Raw genomic sequence first — 15,972 nt, forward strand, 5'->3', positions numbered from 1 at the left:
CGTCATATGAACTGATGTTTGGTCACTAGGACGAAAGAAAACCTTTGAACATATTAAGAGTGGAAATAAACCCACCTGCACTGATACCGTATGCCCACGATCCTTTTCTTGCAGTTGGTGCAAGCCAATAGCCAATCATACAAGGAGCCCATAGACGTTTCCCGTTCTGGTTCTTGAGTAGGAGCGGAAGAGGAACTACTGTCTGACATCCAATCCTGGCTCTGGGAAAGCCTGTCCCGCATTATTTGTGTCACCTTTTCTACTGTTTCATGTACGATTTGCTCCTTGAACTATATAAAGAAAATTATAACAATTGAACACACATCTACAATCATTCCTAATGTGTGCTTGTTTTACCACGCTCATTCACATACATCTGTGCAGGGAAACGTACAAACTTCCTGTAGAGTTAGTAGCCACATGGATAATCATGCAATCAAGATTGGGGTCCAGCTGTCCGTGACCACCAGAGTGGAGCAATCTCGTTTACCTCGTAATCTCGCAAGATTACGCGTGGCTTGCTGGAATCTCACAGAAAAGATTCAGAAGTGTCAGGATTCTGAATACACATGACGTCCAGGCTGGATGATCATGTGTATTCATTATCAGGGCACTTGTGTGTGTGGCTGCACATCGTTCTAGTAAGAACACTATGTGCTGTGTAAATGAATGTAGAAGAGTGTATGACGCCGACTGGTCACTGATTGGTCAGCGTCATACACGTAAACACGCCCAGTTAAAAACACAATACACGCCCTGTTGGACATACGAAAAAAAAAAAACACGCCCAGTTGTCCATTTCAAAGCTCATTTGCATATATATATATATATATATATATATATATAAAATTGCTCATAACTTGGCCAAAAATGAAAGTTTTTCAAAAAAAACAAAACATTACTGTCATCTACATTGCAGCGCCGATCACATGCAATAGGAGATAGGGATTTGAGAATCTGGTGACAGAGCCTCTTTAAACAAGTCGTTTTGACAGGGGCATGTTTGGGACGCTATTCCCTAGCAGTATAGCGACTTGCTGGTGGTTTGATGCCCTAATATCAAGTGACAAGTTCCCTTTAACAAAACAAAAAATCATGTAATTAAGGGCCAAAAACTGCCATTGTCAGTAGCCAGGGATCTTTTTTTTGTAAAAGCTCCAGCAGATTAAAGGAGTTGCCTCATGAAAACAACCCCTGTCCATATACGATATTAGATCATATAAATGCCATAGAGGATGGTCCCCCTGCTCGGGTTTCCCCCTCTGAGAGCAATTTAACTAAATTCTATGTATAACCTGCCTGGCTGGCCGTGGCTTTGGGAGCCGTACCTGCCATGATCAGCTGATCGCCTGGGTGGCTCTAATCTCAAGGAATTTGTCTCTGATGAGACAATCCAATTAAAAAGGACAACTCCATCTAATAGCAAAGTTCACTTTTAAACTGTGTGACACATGCGACACAAACCGTACAATATTTGCTATAATAATTTTTAAAATTGTTTCAGTGTTACAAAAATACATACAAAAATAAAATATATACAAAAATAAAAATATATATACATACAAAAAAAAAAATCCTTACTCTATCCATGTAGCTGGTGAACCAGTCAGGGGGAGCTTGAGGACATACAATGTCTGTAGTTGTGTTGGGTTGTTCCTGTAAAGGAGAAAAAGGATCAGAATAATATCTTTATTAGGGTATGTGCACACACACCAATTACGTCCGTAATTGACGGACGTATTTCGGCCGCAAGTACCGGACCGAACACAGTGCAGGGAGCCGGGCTCCTAGCATCATTGTTATGTACGATGCTAGGAGTCCCTGCCTCTCCGTGGAACTACTGTCCCGTACTGAAAACATGATTACAGTACGGGACAGTTGTCCTGCAGCGAGGCAGGGACTCCTAGCATCGTACATAACCATGATGCTAGGAGCCCGGCTCCCTGCACTGTGTTCGGTCTGGTACTTGCGGCCGAAATACGTCCGTCAATTACGGACGTAATTAGTGTGTGTGCACATACCCTAACAATCAAGTGAGAAGGTCTATATCATATACATGTGTCATGTAACAGTACAAACTGACATTCTACCTCTGCTTTATAGCTTATATCCCTGCATATCAGCTGAGAAAAACTAAGAGGTGTTGTCAACACTAGTGGCGTCTAGAAACGTCTTTATTTAACCCCCTAGACGACCACAATCAGCATATTTGAATTCTGCAACGGCGTGCTGCAGCTTCTATATACATCGCTGTACATAGAAGCTGCAGAAGAGAAACAGAATTTATTAAAAATGTTGTACTAATTACAAAAGTGCTTTTTATGTTAAAATATAATCTTTAAATTGGTGTACATTGGAATTCGGTTATTGTATCTATGTAACAGCACTAGAGTTTCATGTAATCATCAGGGCTGAATTTAATTGCCGACAATCCGACATTTACTAAATAACACCCCTCCTGTCATACACTTTAAATATCAGTTAGGTACAAGTGGTTTTAAAAATGTGGAATCCCAAAATAGGAATTTTTGTAAACTTCATATTCTATGCTGAAACCATTTAATGCATTTGCACCACAAGAAAACCTGCTGCTTCAGGATATAATAAAGCAAAAACAAGGGGTAACAGTGCAGGAGCAACAAATAAACAAACTTATGTCCTAGATCTGTACAAATATATAAGTTTGGGAAAGAAGTAAAGTATGAACAGTGTAGAGGATACATGTCTAATCCCTGGGGGACCGACAGATCAATGAACGACCGCAAAGAGCGGCAGTCTAGCATGCGAGGTGCCGCTCTATTCAAGTCTATGAGACTGACAGACAGCCGAATATAGCGCTTGGCTGTTTCCTTCAGCCCCATAGACATTGAATGGAGTGGCAGGGGACATGCTCGATCGCCGCTCCATTTAAGCCCCTCCTCACTGTGGTGGTTGCAGCGAGGAGAAAAGGACTGCTTGGACTGATCGTGGGGGTCCCAGCAATCAGACATTTATCTACTAACCTGTGGATAGGGGATAAGTATCTATGTTGGCACAACCCCTGTAACATTAGATCTACAGCTGTTCACAAAAGGCAACACAGTGCAGAAACACAAAGAAAGCTGCAAAAACACAGACACTGAGATTATAAGGATGGAGCTAAACTGGAAGGCAGTATTTGTCCTGAAGTAGATCAGTAAATTGAATAGACAAGCTGCAGAAAGATCAAATAAAAAGGGACTACCATAAGAATGGGAATGGTGGCAAAGGTCGCCATTATAATACAGAGGTACAAGCTAATAAGATCTATATAAATCTAAGGACAGTGCTAATATATACACATAGACTGAATGGCTAATTTATTAGGGACACCTGCCGTTTCATGATTGGAGCTTCGCTGTATGGAAATTAGACATGTGACCCCAGAGTTCAGTGTGAAACCATATTAGAATGGGAAAATCCAGTGATTTGAGCCACTTTAAAACGAGGTATATTCGGTGCAAGACTAGACGGGGCCAGTATTTAAAAAAAACTGCCAACCTTATTGGTTTTCTCGTACAACAGCGTCGAGAGTATACTGAGAATGTGTGATTGAGGAAAAACCTCCAGTAAAAGGGGATCTTGTGGACGTTACCAACGTGATGACGAAAAGGGTCGAAGGAGAAGATCACAAACCGTTCCACCAAACAGGGCGGTGCAAGTCAGGCAAATTGCAGCCAAATACAACGCTGGTGCTCCAACTTACATCTCCGAATGCACAACTCGTACCTTAGCACGGATGGGATAGAATAGAGGATTAATGAATATTTCTGCTGCACCATGCAAGCAGCGTGAATCGCTGAACCCTTCCTGTCAGGCGTGCACAGTTCAGGTTATGGAGTAATGGGGTGGGGAATGTTTTCTTGGCACACCCTGGGTCCTCTGATAGCTGTGGATGGACAATAGCGACAACTGCGAGAAGCTATCCTGTCCGCATGAGATAATCCACACCTAGCGGAATCTATGCCACGACAAATTGCTGCAGCTCTATAGACGACAGGAGATCCAACACGCCACTAGAAGGGTGTCTCTAATAAAGTGGCCATTCAGTGTGCGCCGTGTATATATTCCACATACACTTCTAAAATAAGATGTCTCAACGCTTAATATGCAAAAAGATACACACGGTCTGTATGTAATTGATGAACCAGGCAGCTTGGAGGCTTCCCCCTCCATCAATTTGGCAAAGTTCTTCCTACCAATAATAAAAGAATGAAAATATCAGGAAAAAAATATATAGTGATAGGCAGAAAAAGGTGAACACAGTAACACAACAGAAGTTTGATCATCTAAAAGCTGGGGGACAGATTCTGGGCTGCAACTCTACCTCAACCTGGAAGTTCTCTGCATGTTAGTTTTAGATGCAGGGGTGCAACTATTCGGTGCTTGCCCCCCATAAGACCTCCCCACCAGAAAAAAAAGAAACGTCTTTACTCACGGCTTTTCCGTCTGCTCTTGTCCGCAGAGGGCCCGCCAGGATCCCTACAGGCTGACACATCAGGTGCGGTGTGTACCGTGGTGCATACTAAGTCCTGACACTGGGCAGCATCAGGACGTTGTACACGATGCAACACACATTGTCCAGAATCAGTATGTTGTATACTGCATCGCATAGAACGTCCTGACGCTGCCCCACGTGACCGCGTTGTGGCAGATAATAGTTAGATGCTCAAAGTCATGTTTTTGCATAAAATACTCTTGCTTGCAGCCCTGTGTATTATATATGATATACATACATATATAACAAGAAAGCCTGTGAACTTTCAAACGTCAACCTTTTTCAGTGTCCTTTTCTATATTTCTCCAGCAAGTTTACCTCTAATACTCAAACTTTAAAGGGGTCTTCCCATAATCAATATTTATCACCTATCCACAGAATTGGTGATAAATATCCGATCGGTGGGGGTACGACCGCTGGGACCACCACCGATTACAGGGACAGGCTTAACCTTGCCGTTTCCGTGCGCATGATAAAACCCTTATAAAAAAAGTGTTTTCCAAGACTTAAACATTGATGGCCTATTGGCTGGATAGGAAGGCAATGTTTGGACAATGCGGCTTGTCATTATGACATGCAGCTGTACCACTGACATTACTGGGCTGATCGACAGGGGCCGTGTGTATGCATGTTAGGTGTGCGTGTGTGTTCCTGGCCTTAAAATGATTTTGATGGATGTAGAATCAAGGAGTTTTCTGGACCATTAGTCACTGATCAGGTTAAATGCTGCCCACAGAAGATGCAGGATGGAAACAGAGGCAGAGAGACACAGAGACGCTGCTTCTAGTAAGTGTTCTATCTCACCAGAGTGCTGGATTTACAGCTACACTGCTCAGTACTGCTGCATAATTTCCTTCATGATGCTGCTGCTTCTGAAGGTGTGCTACAGAGATATAGGAGAGCAGGATCTCCTCTTTATGTGTGTGTACAGTGTATGGGAGACATCACAGCAGCTAGTCTCCTCCACCTTGGAGCTTAGCTCATGGAAAATGGACAACTAGAGAAAGAGCCTGTTATGTACACACACACACACACACACACACACACACACGACAGCTTATTCTGAAAAATCCCCTGAAACGACAGGCACACTTTAAGAACTGGAATAAAGGAAATCTACTTAAGGCTTCGTTCACATATCCGTTAGGGCGCGATACGGACGTTCCGTCTGAGCGGAGCACTGACTGACACAAATGGAAACCATAGGTCAATGGTGACTGATCCGGTGCCAATGGTTTCCATTTGTCTCCGTTATGCAAGGGTAGTAGTTGACTATGCTATTGATTCCATCACAACGACGAAACCCTTGCACAATGGAGACAAATGGAAACCATTGGCATCGGATCAGTCACCATTGAAATCAACCTTTGATTTCCGTTTGTGTCAGTCAGGGTCCTGTTCCGACGAAACGGGACCCTGGCGCAGATGTGAATGAAGCCTAAGCTATACTCGTCTCTGCAACGATGTGCCGACTGATTTTTGGAAAAACAAATGCATACATATATTCCCATATGCACGAGACTGCAGTCTGTAGAAGAGAAAACGGGATTAACCAATTACAGAGAGGATGTCAGGGAAAACTGGGCAACCATGATTGTTACTGCAAGGAAATGGCCACCGTCAACTGTGAATTTGCCATGTTAGGAAAGGGCTTAGTACCGCTCACCTAGCTAGAGAAGCCAAGGCGTGACATAAGGAGATGAAAATACAGAGGTGGGTGAGGGTCATGCACTTATTCTGCAGTATGCATGGGGTCTCCTTTTATATAAATAACATGCTGAGGACTATGAACATTAGCTCACAAAATATTCTGGATAGGTTTCTACAGCTACATTCAAAACAGGTGACTTCTGTTCAAAGATCATGTTTATCCGGAGACCGGATGTTTGCAGTGCAGTAAAGGTACAAGTACCGCACAGGGCACACATGACTGCTTCTGCTCTTAGTGACGTCATATTTGCAATCAGAAGAAAAAATTGTATATATCATTTAAGTCTGTACTGTCACGCAAGCATCGATAGTACAAGCAGTACTTTGCCCTAAGAACATCTTCCATGATAACAATAAATCCTTACGCAGCCATTCTTCTAATAGGAGAACATAAACGGTGTATTCACACAGATGGGCTGTATGCAGATTACCTGGGGTGTGCCCCCCATAGGTAAAATGCTTCTGAGCCGCCTTAAAAACAAATCTGTCACAGGTATTATTTAGAAGTCCAGCCTGTCTTCACAAAACTTTCTTGAAATGCATCATCAATTGCAGAGGATTGTCTTTCAGATAATTAACTGGAATAAAAGTGACTCAATAGTTATATTCGTTTAGCCATATCTATTAATAACACACGTAATGGACTAAAATCAGTCTTAAAATCTAATCACCGAGAGCGGATTTCATGAACCGGAATGAGACAATTAAAGAGTTACCCCTCCCCCACAGTGTCCAAATCACAAGTGACTATATAATGAAGTTAGATGCCTATATGTGATTAGTTCTTCAGACAACCCCTTTTTTACCCCCTTAACGGCAAGCCGTTAAGGGGAGGTATGGAGCGGGCTCACAGGCTGAGCTCGCTCCATACTTAGCGGGTGACGGCTGTGTTATACAGCAGACACCTCACTGCAACGGGCAGAATCATAAGATCACTTTGATTCTGCCCTTTTAACACCTTAAATTCCGGTCAGTCGCGGCATTTAAATTGTTAGAATTAGGGGGGCGTCACCTCCAACACGCCATCGCGTGCCCATGCGACGGGATCGGCTGGTGACAATGGTGGTCATTGCAGCCTTGGGGACTAATGAATGCCCCCAGGTCTGCCATATTTTACTCCTTTGAAGCCCTGTCAGAATCACGATATACTGCAATACATTAGTTGATTAAAAGTTGATACAAAGTGATCAAAAATTCGCTGCTTGAAGACCCCTAGGAGGACTAATAAAAAAAAGTATCTTTTATATCTTTTCCCACTTTTACCCTAAAGCAATGTTAAAAAAAATAAAAGTGAACATAACTGGTATCACTACGTCCGTAGAAGTCAGAACTATCACAATATAGCATTGTTTAACTCGCTCGGTGAATGCTGTAAGATATATATATATATATATATATATATATATATATATATATATATATATATAAATAAAACATGCAAATTTCATTTTTTTAGTCACCTTAGCTCTCCAAAAAAAAAGGAATAAAAAGGTGATCAATAAGTCGCATGTACCCCAAAATGTTATCGGTGGAAACTATACCTCGCTTTGAAAAATTGAAGCCCTCACACCTCTAAATTGATGGAAAAATAAAAAATAAATAAAAAAGTTATGGCTCTCAGAATAGGATGACAAAACATAAACATTTTTTTTTTTTTAGCAAATAGCTTGTTTTTTTAAAGTGGTAAAACATAAAACAAAACAAATTTGGTATCGCCATAACCGTATCAACCTGAAGAGTAAGGTGAAGATGTCGTTTTTACCGCGTGATTGACTCCATAAAAACAAAACCCAGCAAAAATCGCAGTTTTTTGCCCATTTCACCCCACAAAAGGTTTTTTTATCAGCTTCCCAGTAAATTATGTGGTACAATAAATGGTGCCATGAAAAACTACAACTTGTCCCACAAAAAACAAGACCTCATATGGCCATAGCGACAAAGAAAAAAAAAAAAGTTATGGCTTTTGGAATGCGGGGAAGAAAAATCGATAATTAAAAACTCAAATTGGCCGTGTCCTTAAGGGGTTAAAGAGAAGTGGCATTCTTTAATCCCTGGCGATCATTGCTGGGAGAAGCTGCATCTACCATGCAGGGAAAATGTAACATTATGTGGCGGTTGTTGAAATGAATGGATTGTCCACGTAATGTATGGACGGACAGGCCAGATACACCAGAGTGGCTCTTCGTTATGCCCTATAGAGGAGAGACTTCCCTCCATGAGCCAGATGGCAGGGTCTTTACAATTTAACCCTTTAGATTAATTATTGGTAAATCTCTGTTAAGCAAAAGGTGAATATGTCTGAGCGGTTGCCAAGCATCAGATGCAGAAGAAAGCAGGTGCCTCCCCAGATCTCCTTAGGCCTTTCTTTACACACGCAGTTCTGATGCAGAAAGCCAAAGCCAGGAGTGGATACAAAAGAGAGGTGAAGTGTCAGGTTTTACGATGTACGTTTCCTTCCAATTGTACACACTCCAGGCTATGGTTAAAAAAAAACTGCATCAAAAGTGCAGGTGTGAACCAGGGTTGTACAGTATTAGAAAAGCATGGCTGCTTTTTTCCAAAAACAGTGTCACACCTGTCCACAGGTTTAGTGTAGTATTTCACCTAAAACAAAGCTACACTACAAGACCAAACCATGGACAGGCGTAGCACTGTTTTTGGAAGATAGGTCATGTTTATGTAATCCTGTACAGCCCCCTTCATGTTGTGAAGACCAGCATAGCTATCCACCCCCACGCACATTCGCCCCCATGTTTCTGCTCAGCAGAGGTTGATGCCTGGCCGGGGTGATTAAGACAAGTACACACTTTTATTTCTTTGAAACGAGCCATGTAAAAGCAGATTGGAGATCTTACAATAAAATCCCTTTTGCTTACAAAAATGGTTTTTTTCTTTTTACGTCCTACACACGATTCCTCCGCCTTTAAAATATATATTTTTCTTAGTCAAATAAAGATTAGTTTCATGCCTGACACATTCATCGGTGTCTCCAGAGCTGCGTGATGTATAATCATAGGGGATAAATCCCCTCACCATCCTGAAAACCATTCAATAACTGAACTCAATGGGCAGATGTTTGCAGATGGTTTGGAGCCATTTTTTCGTCCGTAATTCGAGGCGTAAAATGCCTGAATTACGTCCGTAAATAGGGCGCGTGAACATACCCTAACTCTGCATGAATAGATTTACATATGCAGGGTTTATTTTATAGCCCAGTGCACTATGGTTTATAACTTGGTCTCTTCATGTCCAATTTGCCATATTCCTTTTTTAAAGTATTTATTTCTTCTTAGCACCAAAATCTGATTTCTGATCAAATATTTTATAGACAAGGATGCAGATGATTCTTACTTATATTGATTTCTGGGAAAGGAAGGTGACAATCAATAGGGCCTCCATTGCCTGGTCCTACAGAGACAGCGGAGCAGGGACTGTATGACAACCTACTTGTACAGATTCACTGTTCAGGGGCCTGAAAAGCTGAGTGAAACATATATGTCCCCACTTTAGTGGTCATTCAGCTTACTCAAATAGAAATCAATAATCAATGGCAGAAAACATTTTATATGTCCTTTAAACATCCAAGCTAAGCTGAGGTATTATTGTAGGGGTGTTCTGCGATTTTCCAATTAGGCCTTGTTCACACGGCGCTCAAAAAAACAGATGCGTAAACGTGTCAAAAATAGTTTGTGAAGCGCTTTTTAAACAGGCGTTTCGTGCGCGTTTTCGGCACTTTTTGGCTCGTATTTAGGACTCCCACTTACTATGTGAATTAGGTGTGTTTATGCGCCAAAGAATTGACCTGACTTTTTTTCCGCTAGGCGTTTATTAAGCATGCACAAAAAAACAAGCTGGATGCACGAACGGCGCGCTTTCCCATTGATGTTAATAGGAAGCTTAAACCAAGTGTTTTTGACGCGCTTTTCGGCGCGTAAACCACGTCAAATACATACCGTGTTAACAGGGCCTTATAGCCCATCCTTGGGAGAGGTCATCAATGAGTGATCGGCGTAGATCCACCCTGGGACCACCATGATCACTGCAGTCCCCCAGCACAGCGACATCCATACGAGTGTGGTTGTGACTTGTACTGCAACTCAGCCCCATTTACTTGAATGGGCTAACCTGCAGTTCCAGGCTCACTTCTGCTGACCCCCAATCAATCATACATTGATGGCCTATCCAAATTGGCTCCGAACTAAAACTTTACGAATAGGCGAAGTGAGAAAAGAAAAAGCAAGATAATGCATTCATGGCATATTTACCCTTGCCACTGTTGAAATCTCTTCTGTTTGACTTTCTGGTGCCGCAGATCTTGCAACCAAGCATTGATGCATCATTGGCATTCTGTCTTCTCTTATAGACCCACACTCTGATGCTTCCATAAGCTGGCGATTTCTGACTGTCTGGCTGGGTTGCTGTTGCTTTTCATAAACATTCATACGCAGGATTCCTCCCTGGTTTACTGCAATCTAATAGTAGAAGAAATGTGACATGTAATGGGCACACCTTGATAGTCCTATTACTGTGAAGGTATTTACAGGCCTGGAGCCTACAACTCTAGCACACATAGGTCCCCTTGACACTTCCCATCTATGTTGCTGCCATGTAAAGCCTTGTCATAGGGACATGGTGTGGATTAATATGACCATCTACATCAATGATCGCATTTAAATTGGTTTGAATTGCAGTTGCTATGTAAGTATATGTGTGCACAATGATGTGGATGGGGATTTGGATCCACATATTGGAACAGATTTACTATTATGTTCTTAAATTCAGACAACTAAGAATTAGACTAGATGCTCCAAATTTAGCACATGCTGGATGATAAATTTGGCTCACCTTTAGACACTTCTTTTGATCTTTATACCACCTCTTGGTTGGCTTACTGCAGACCACTTTTTTTGCATATCTTAAGCCAATCCCCGTCTCGGGGTCGCAAAGATCTGTTCTTTTTAGCGCATTCCATTGATCAGTGTCTTAAATGGTTTGCGCCAAAAAGAAGGTGCAACTTAGGCCAGAATCCTGGCGCAACAGCAATAGTAAATCTGCCCAGAATGGAAGTGTTGTCACATGGATCTAGGAGTAGAGTTGCTATAAATTTAAGCACTGATAAAATGGTAAAGAATTTAACTATTAACATCTTTCATGTACATTAAAGCGCCTTTCATATAAAAATTCTGGTAATTCTCCTTTAAACTTTAGCTTACACATACAAGTACACAGAATAAAGCTGCTCCCCAAACCACCCGTTTATTTAGTCTGCGTTAAGATGAATTAAGGATAGGCTACGTGGGTCATGAATCAGGATTTCTATGAATAGAAGAGGTTCATGTCAACACATCCCAAAAAAAAAATAAATATAGGATAGATAGATTATAGATAGATAGGATACACACACACACACACACACACACACACACACACACACACACAAACACACACACGTAACTTTTTTTTTTTAAAGTCAATTTTGAAGAATTTCATCAAGATAAAGAATAAGTCATTACCTTTAAAGCTTCCTCATATTCACCTGCAAAAAAAGATAGGATCAATAACTACCCATGTATACCTGACATGACAACATGAAGCATTGGTGGTAATCTTAATAAGAACAACGACTAAATGCCATGTGAGAGTGTCATGCAGATAGTAGGAGTCACTTTTAAAGCCAACCCACCCCCTAGAATACATCAGAGTGATCTTCATGGAGATTACAGCCACGTCTGCCTAGTTTTCCCAATGTCAACTCATGATCTGAATCCTCATACTGCTTATGTGCTCCTGGCACTGTATAATGACACTCTTTCACAACTCTGAAAAATACTAGCTGGTGAAGTTACGCAGCAATAATTGCCACTTTCCAAACTGTAGCACATAATGTTTATTTTAATAGTAGGGGGATCATTAAAGGCTAAAATCAGTCTTTTAAGTGATTTGCAACAACTTTTAAAATAGACTTATTAAAAAAAGGTTTTTACTTTTTAAAGAGGCTCGGTCACCAGATTTTGCAACCCCTATCTGCTATTGCAGTAGATCGGCGCTGCAATGTAGATTACAGTAACGTTTTTATTTTTAAAAAACGAGCATTTTTGCCCAAGTTATGACCATTTTTGTATTTATGCAAATGAGGCTTGCAAAAGTACAACTGGGCGTGTTTAAAAGTCCAAGTGGGCGTGTATTATGTGCGTACATCGGGGCGTTTTTACTTCTTTTACTAACTGGGCGTTCTGACGAGAAGTATCATCCACTCCTCTTCAGAACGCCCAGCTTCTGGCAGATCACGCTGTGACGTCACTTCCCCAGGTCCTGCATCGTGTCGGACGAGCGAGGACACATCTGCACCAGAGGCTACAGTTGATTCTGCAGCAGCATCAGCGTTTGCAGGTAAGTAGCTACATCAACTTAGTAGTAAGTAGCTACTTACCTGCAAACCCTGATGCTGCTGCAGAATCAACTGAAGCCTCTGGTGCCGATGTGTCCTCGCTCGTCTGACACGATGCAGGACCTGTGAGTGACGTCACAGCGTGATCTGGCAGAAGCTGGGAGCGTTCTGAAGAGAAGTGGATGATACTTCTCTTCAGAACACCCAGCTAGTAAAAGTAGTAAAAACGCCCCGATGTACGCACATAATACACGCCCACTTGGACTTTTGCAAGCCTCATTTGCATAACTACAAAAATGGTCATCACTTGGCCAAAAATGCTCGTTTTTTAAAAAGAAAAACGTTACTGTAATCTACATTGCAGCGCCGATCTGCTGCAATAGCAGATAGGGGTTGCAAAATCTGGTGACAGAGCCTCTTTAAGGTACAGCTTCTATGTATTCTGTACACATAGAAGCTGTATTGTTCAATCAAAGCAGATTCCGTCAGGTCAGCTGAACGGACGGCTCGGCTAAAAGCTGGTCCTGCACGATTCGGCTAATAACCATCACACCTAAGCTAGGAGGCCTTAGATGTGATCATTATAAGCTGGATCCCGTGTGTTAGAGATGTGCAGGACCAGCTTTCAGCCGAAACGTCAGTTCCACCGAACTGATGGCTGCGGCTTTGGCAGAATAATACAGCTTCTATGTATACAGGATACAAAAAGGGCAGGCTGATGTGCGATCCCCTCTAAATACAGAAAGTCAGTAAGCTTTATCATTCAAGTCAGTAAAATCTTGCTATGAAATAAAAAGGAAAATTGCTTATATACACAGTAAAATTATTGATAAAAGAAGGTGAGAGTTTGAGTTGCATATAGAGGTGTTTAAAAGGGATAAGATCTCAGCGCATTAAAGAAAATCTTAGGAAAAACATTTTCCCCCTATTATATTTTACCCTACTTCATAAACCTGAATAACATCGCCTTTGCAATTATTTATTATGTAGTTATAATGGTGTATCAACATCTCAACAGCAAAGTGACTACCATCCCTGTGATTGGGTTTTGTTGTAATGCTGCGGTCACCTTGCTTAGGGGGGCTGTACACTTTTGCCTAGACAATCGTATAAATACAGACAGTACTGCCATTCTGAGTGTTAAAGGGGTTATCCAGGTTATTAAAATTGAAAGCCTATCCTCAAGACAGTCGGACTCCCATCGATCTTATATCGATGTTCTATCCTGCGGATAGGCCATCAATTTTAACAACGCCATTAAAGAGGATCTGTCACTAGTTTAACTAGGAGATTGGGCGTTACTAATCTAAAAGAGGCTGTCATCCTGATAATGCTAGTGAAAATGTGTCCCAAAAAGATTAATTATTTTGAAAGTTATGAGCTTTTTTCTAAATATGCAAATGAGGCTATACTAGACAAGTGGGAGGTAACAGCAGTGATTCTCCTGAGGTGGAGCTTCCTCACAGCCTCTGTCCTATCAGCATGAAGCTGCTTCACACAGTGTGAGAGACTGAGGATGGAGGGAAGGGGGATCACTTCAAAATAGCCATGTCTACGGCCGTGGACCACCTAGAACAGCGGTTCTGAGGTCATATGAAAGATGAGATTCTAATCTTTCATATGTCACACAGTTCTAGCTGTGAAACAACCGTAGATATCACCAGTTGAAAACACAGTAGGGAAAAGAAACTGTATACTATATGAACACGCTGTGTTGCTTGGCAGGGGGAGAAATGTATGCTGATTGGACAGCGTCATATAGAAATCATTACACCACCCAGAGTGAATAGATAGAGTAACCTTCTATTTGGCAAATATAGCCAAATTAACATATTTAGAAAAATGCTCATATCTTTGCAAATAATACAAGTTTGTTTTTTTTAAATAAAATCACACTGTAGTTATCAGCATCATAGCGCCTAATAGATTAGTTAGGAGATAGGGCATTAATAAATTAGTGACAGATCCTCTTTAAGGGGTTATCCCATGAAAGACATTTATCACCTAGCCACAAAAAGCCTCTGGATCATGTGAAGAAAGTAGATAATAATAATAATAATAATAGCTAATCAAGATGCAAACAGATTAAGATGGACACAAAGAACAGTGTACGCTTTCCTATTAACTTACCTTGGCTATTCACAGACACCTAGAATAAGAGATAGTACAGAATTACTAAAAAGGTTACAACTGAAACCGATAAACAGGGCACAAAGAGTGGCACAACAAAACTGTTTCCTAATGCTCTATTCACTGCAAGAAGCAGGCAGGGAGACTCCTTATACTTCCTTGCACTAGACTCAGAGACCAGAGTCTAGGGGGAGGTTTTCAGACTACCATTTCCTCCTGCAGGCAGTAGAAGGTAATGGTGGTCTAAAGTCAAAGTGACAATACAATACCAACAAGTAAATTGTACAACAAAAAAAGTTCTACAATTTTCTAATATACTTTTAGTCAATTCCACTTGGGTTTCAAGATCTCTGCTTGCATTCAATGACAATCTTTGTTTACTTCCAGGGGATAAAAATCTGTCCTGGTTATGTAATAATCACATAGGTGCAAAGCTTGTTACAGGACACATCTCTGATACACATACAGTAAGGATATTGTTCGGATGCAGCAGATTTGATGCAGATTTTCAGTACAATACATGTGAACATATAAAAACAGGAAAAAAAATCTGTGGATTTCTTGGCATGCTGTGAATTTTCAAATCTGCAGAATGCCTATTACCTTGCAGAGTTATTGTGAATGTAATAAGTACAGATTTTACCAAGAATTTGTGGAACTGTATTCAGTCCTGCACCCGTGTGTCCGTCACATGTCCAGAACAGATTTGTATCCCCTGTACAAGGACAGCAAGCAGAGTTCTTGAAAACCATGAGGAATTCATAGAGAAACCTCCTGCGGAACTAGCCTGTAAATCTGCACAGATATGCAGTATGTGAACCTCTCCTAATGCCTGCTCTACAGTACATATGACATAACACTTCAAGTAGCCGAACCATCTCTTACCTCTTCATTATCTTCATCTATATACTTTAACTGTATGTCACTAAGGTCAAAAGACACCTGCACCTGCAGAAGGAAATAACAGTCATAAAGAATCTTTCACCTGGAAAACTGTTATCTGGGAAGTTCAGAAATGAAAAACAAGTAATTGCTGTTGCTAGGTAATTTATGTTCGCGCCAACATATCCCTCAGCACTGTACAGAGGTTGTCCTCGCTCACTGTCCCCATTGGGGCTTACAATCTAAATGTAATAACTACAGTTCTGTGAATTTGTATTTGCCCTTCACCCGATTTCTTCTATTTTTGATAATTTGTCACATTTAAAAGGTTTCAGATCATCCAACT

General features: G+C 41.2%; 1 protein-coding gene across 6 annotated transcripts in view; it reads right to left on the reverse strand.

Moving 5' to 3' along the window:
- The window catches only part of NBR1 (NBR1 autophagy cargo receptor), a 55,123-nt gene that overhangs the window by 24,794 nt on the left and 14,357 nt on the right, over positions 1 to 15,972 (reverse strand). For 5 of the 6 annotated variants that reach the window (XM_075846822.1, XM_075846819.1, XM_075846820.1 and 2 more), the window contains 7 exons: positions 15,630 to 15,692; positions 14,745 to 14,763; positions 11,740 to 11,762; positions 10,492 to 10,698; positions 4,145 to 4,213; positions 1,582 to 1,656; positions 76 to 290 (listed from right to left, as the gene is read on the reverse strand). In XM_075846822.1, the coding sequence (XP_075702937.1) occupies positions 76 to 290; positions 1,582 to 1,656; positions 4,145 to 4,213; positions 10,492 to 10,698; positions 11,740 to 11,762; positions 14,745 to 14,763; positions 15,630 to 15,692 (671 nt within the window). The remainder of the gene's footprint in view (positions 1 to 75; positions 291 to 1,581; positions 1,657 to 4,144; positions 4,214 to 10,491; positions 10,699 to 11,739; positions 11,763 to 14,744; positions 14,764 to 15,629; positions 15,693 to 15,972) is intronic. The other variant, XM_075846823.1, reaches the window with a different exon arrangement.

The sequence above is a fragment of the Rhinoderma darwinii genome, chromosome 13 (assembly GCF_050947455.1).
Source record: "Rhinoderma darwinii isolate aRhiDar2 chromosome 13, aRhiDar2.hap1, whole genome shotgun sequence".
NCBI classification, from domain to species: Eukaryota; Metazoa; Chordata; class Amphibia; order Anura; family Rhinodermatidae; genus Rhinoderma; species Rhinoderma darwinii.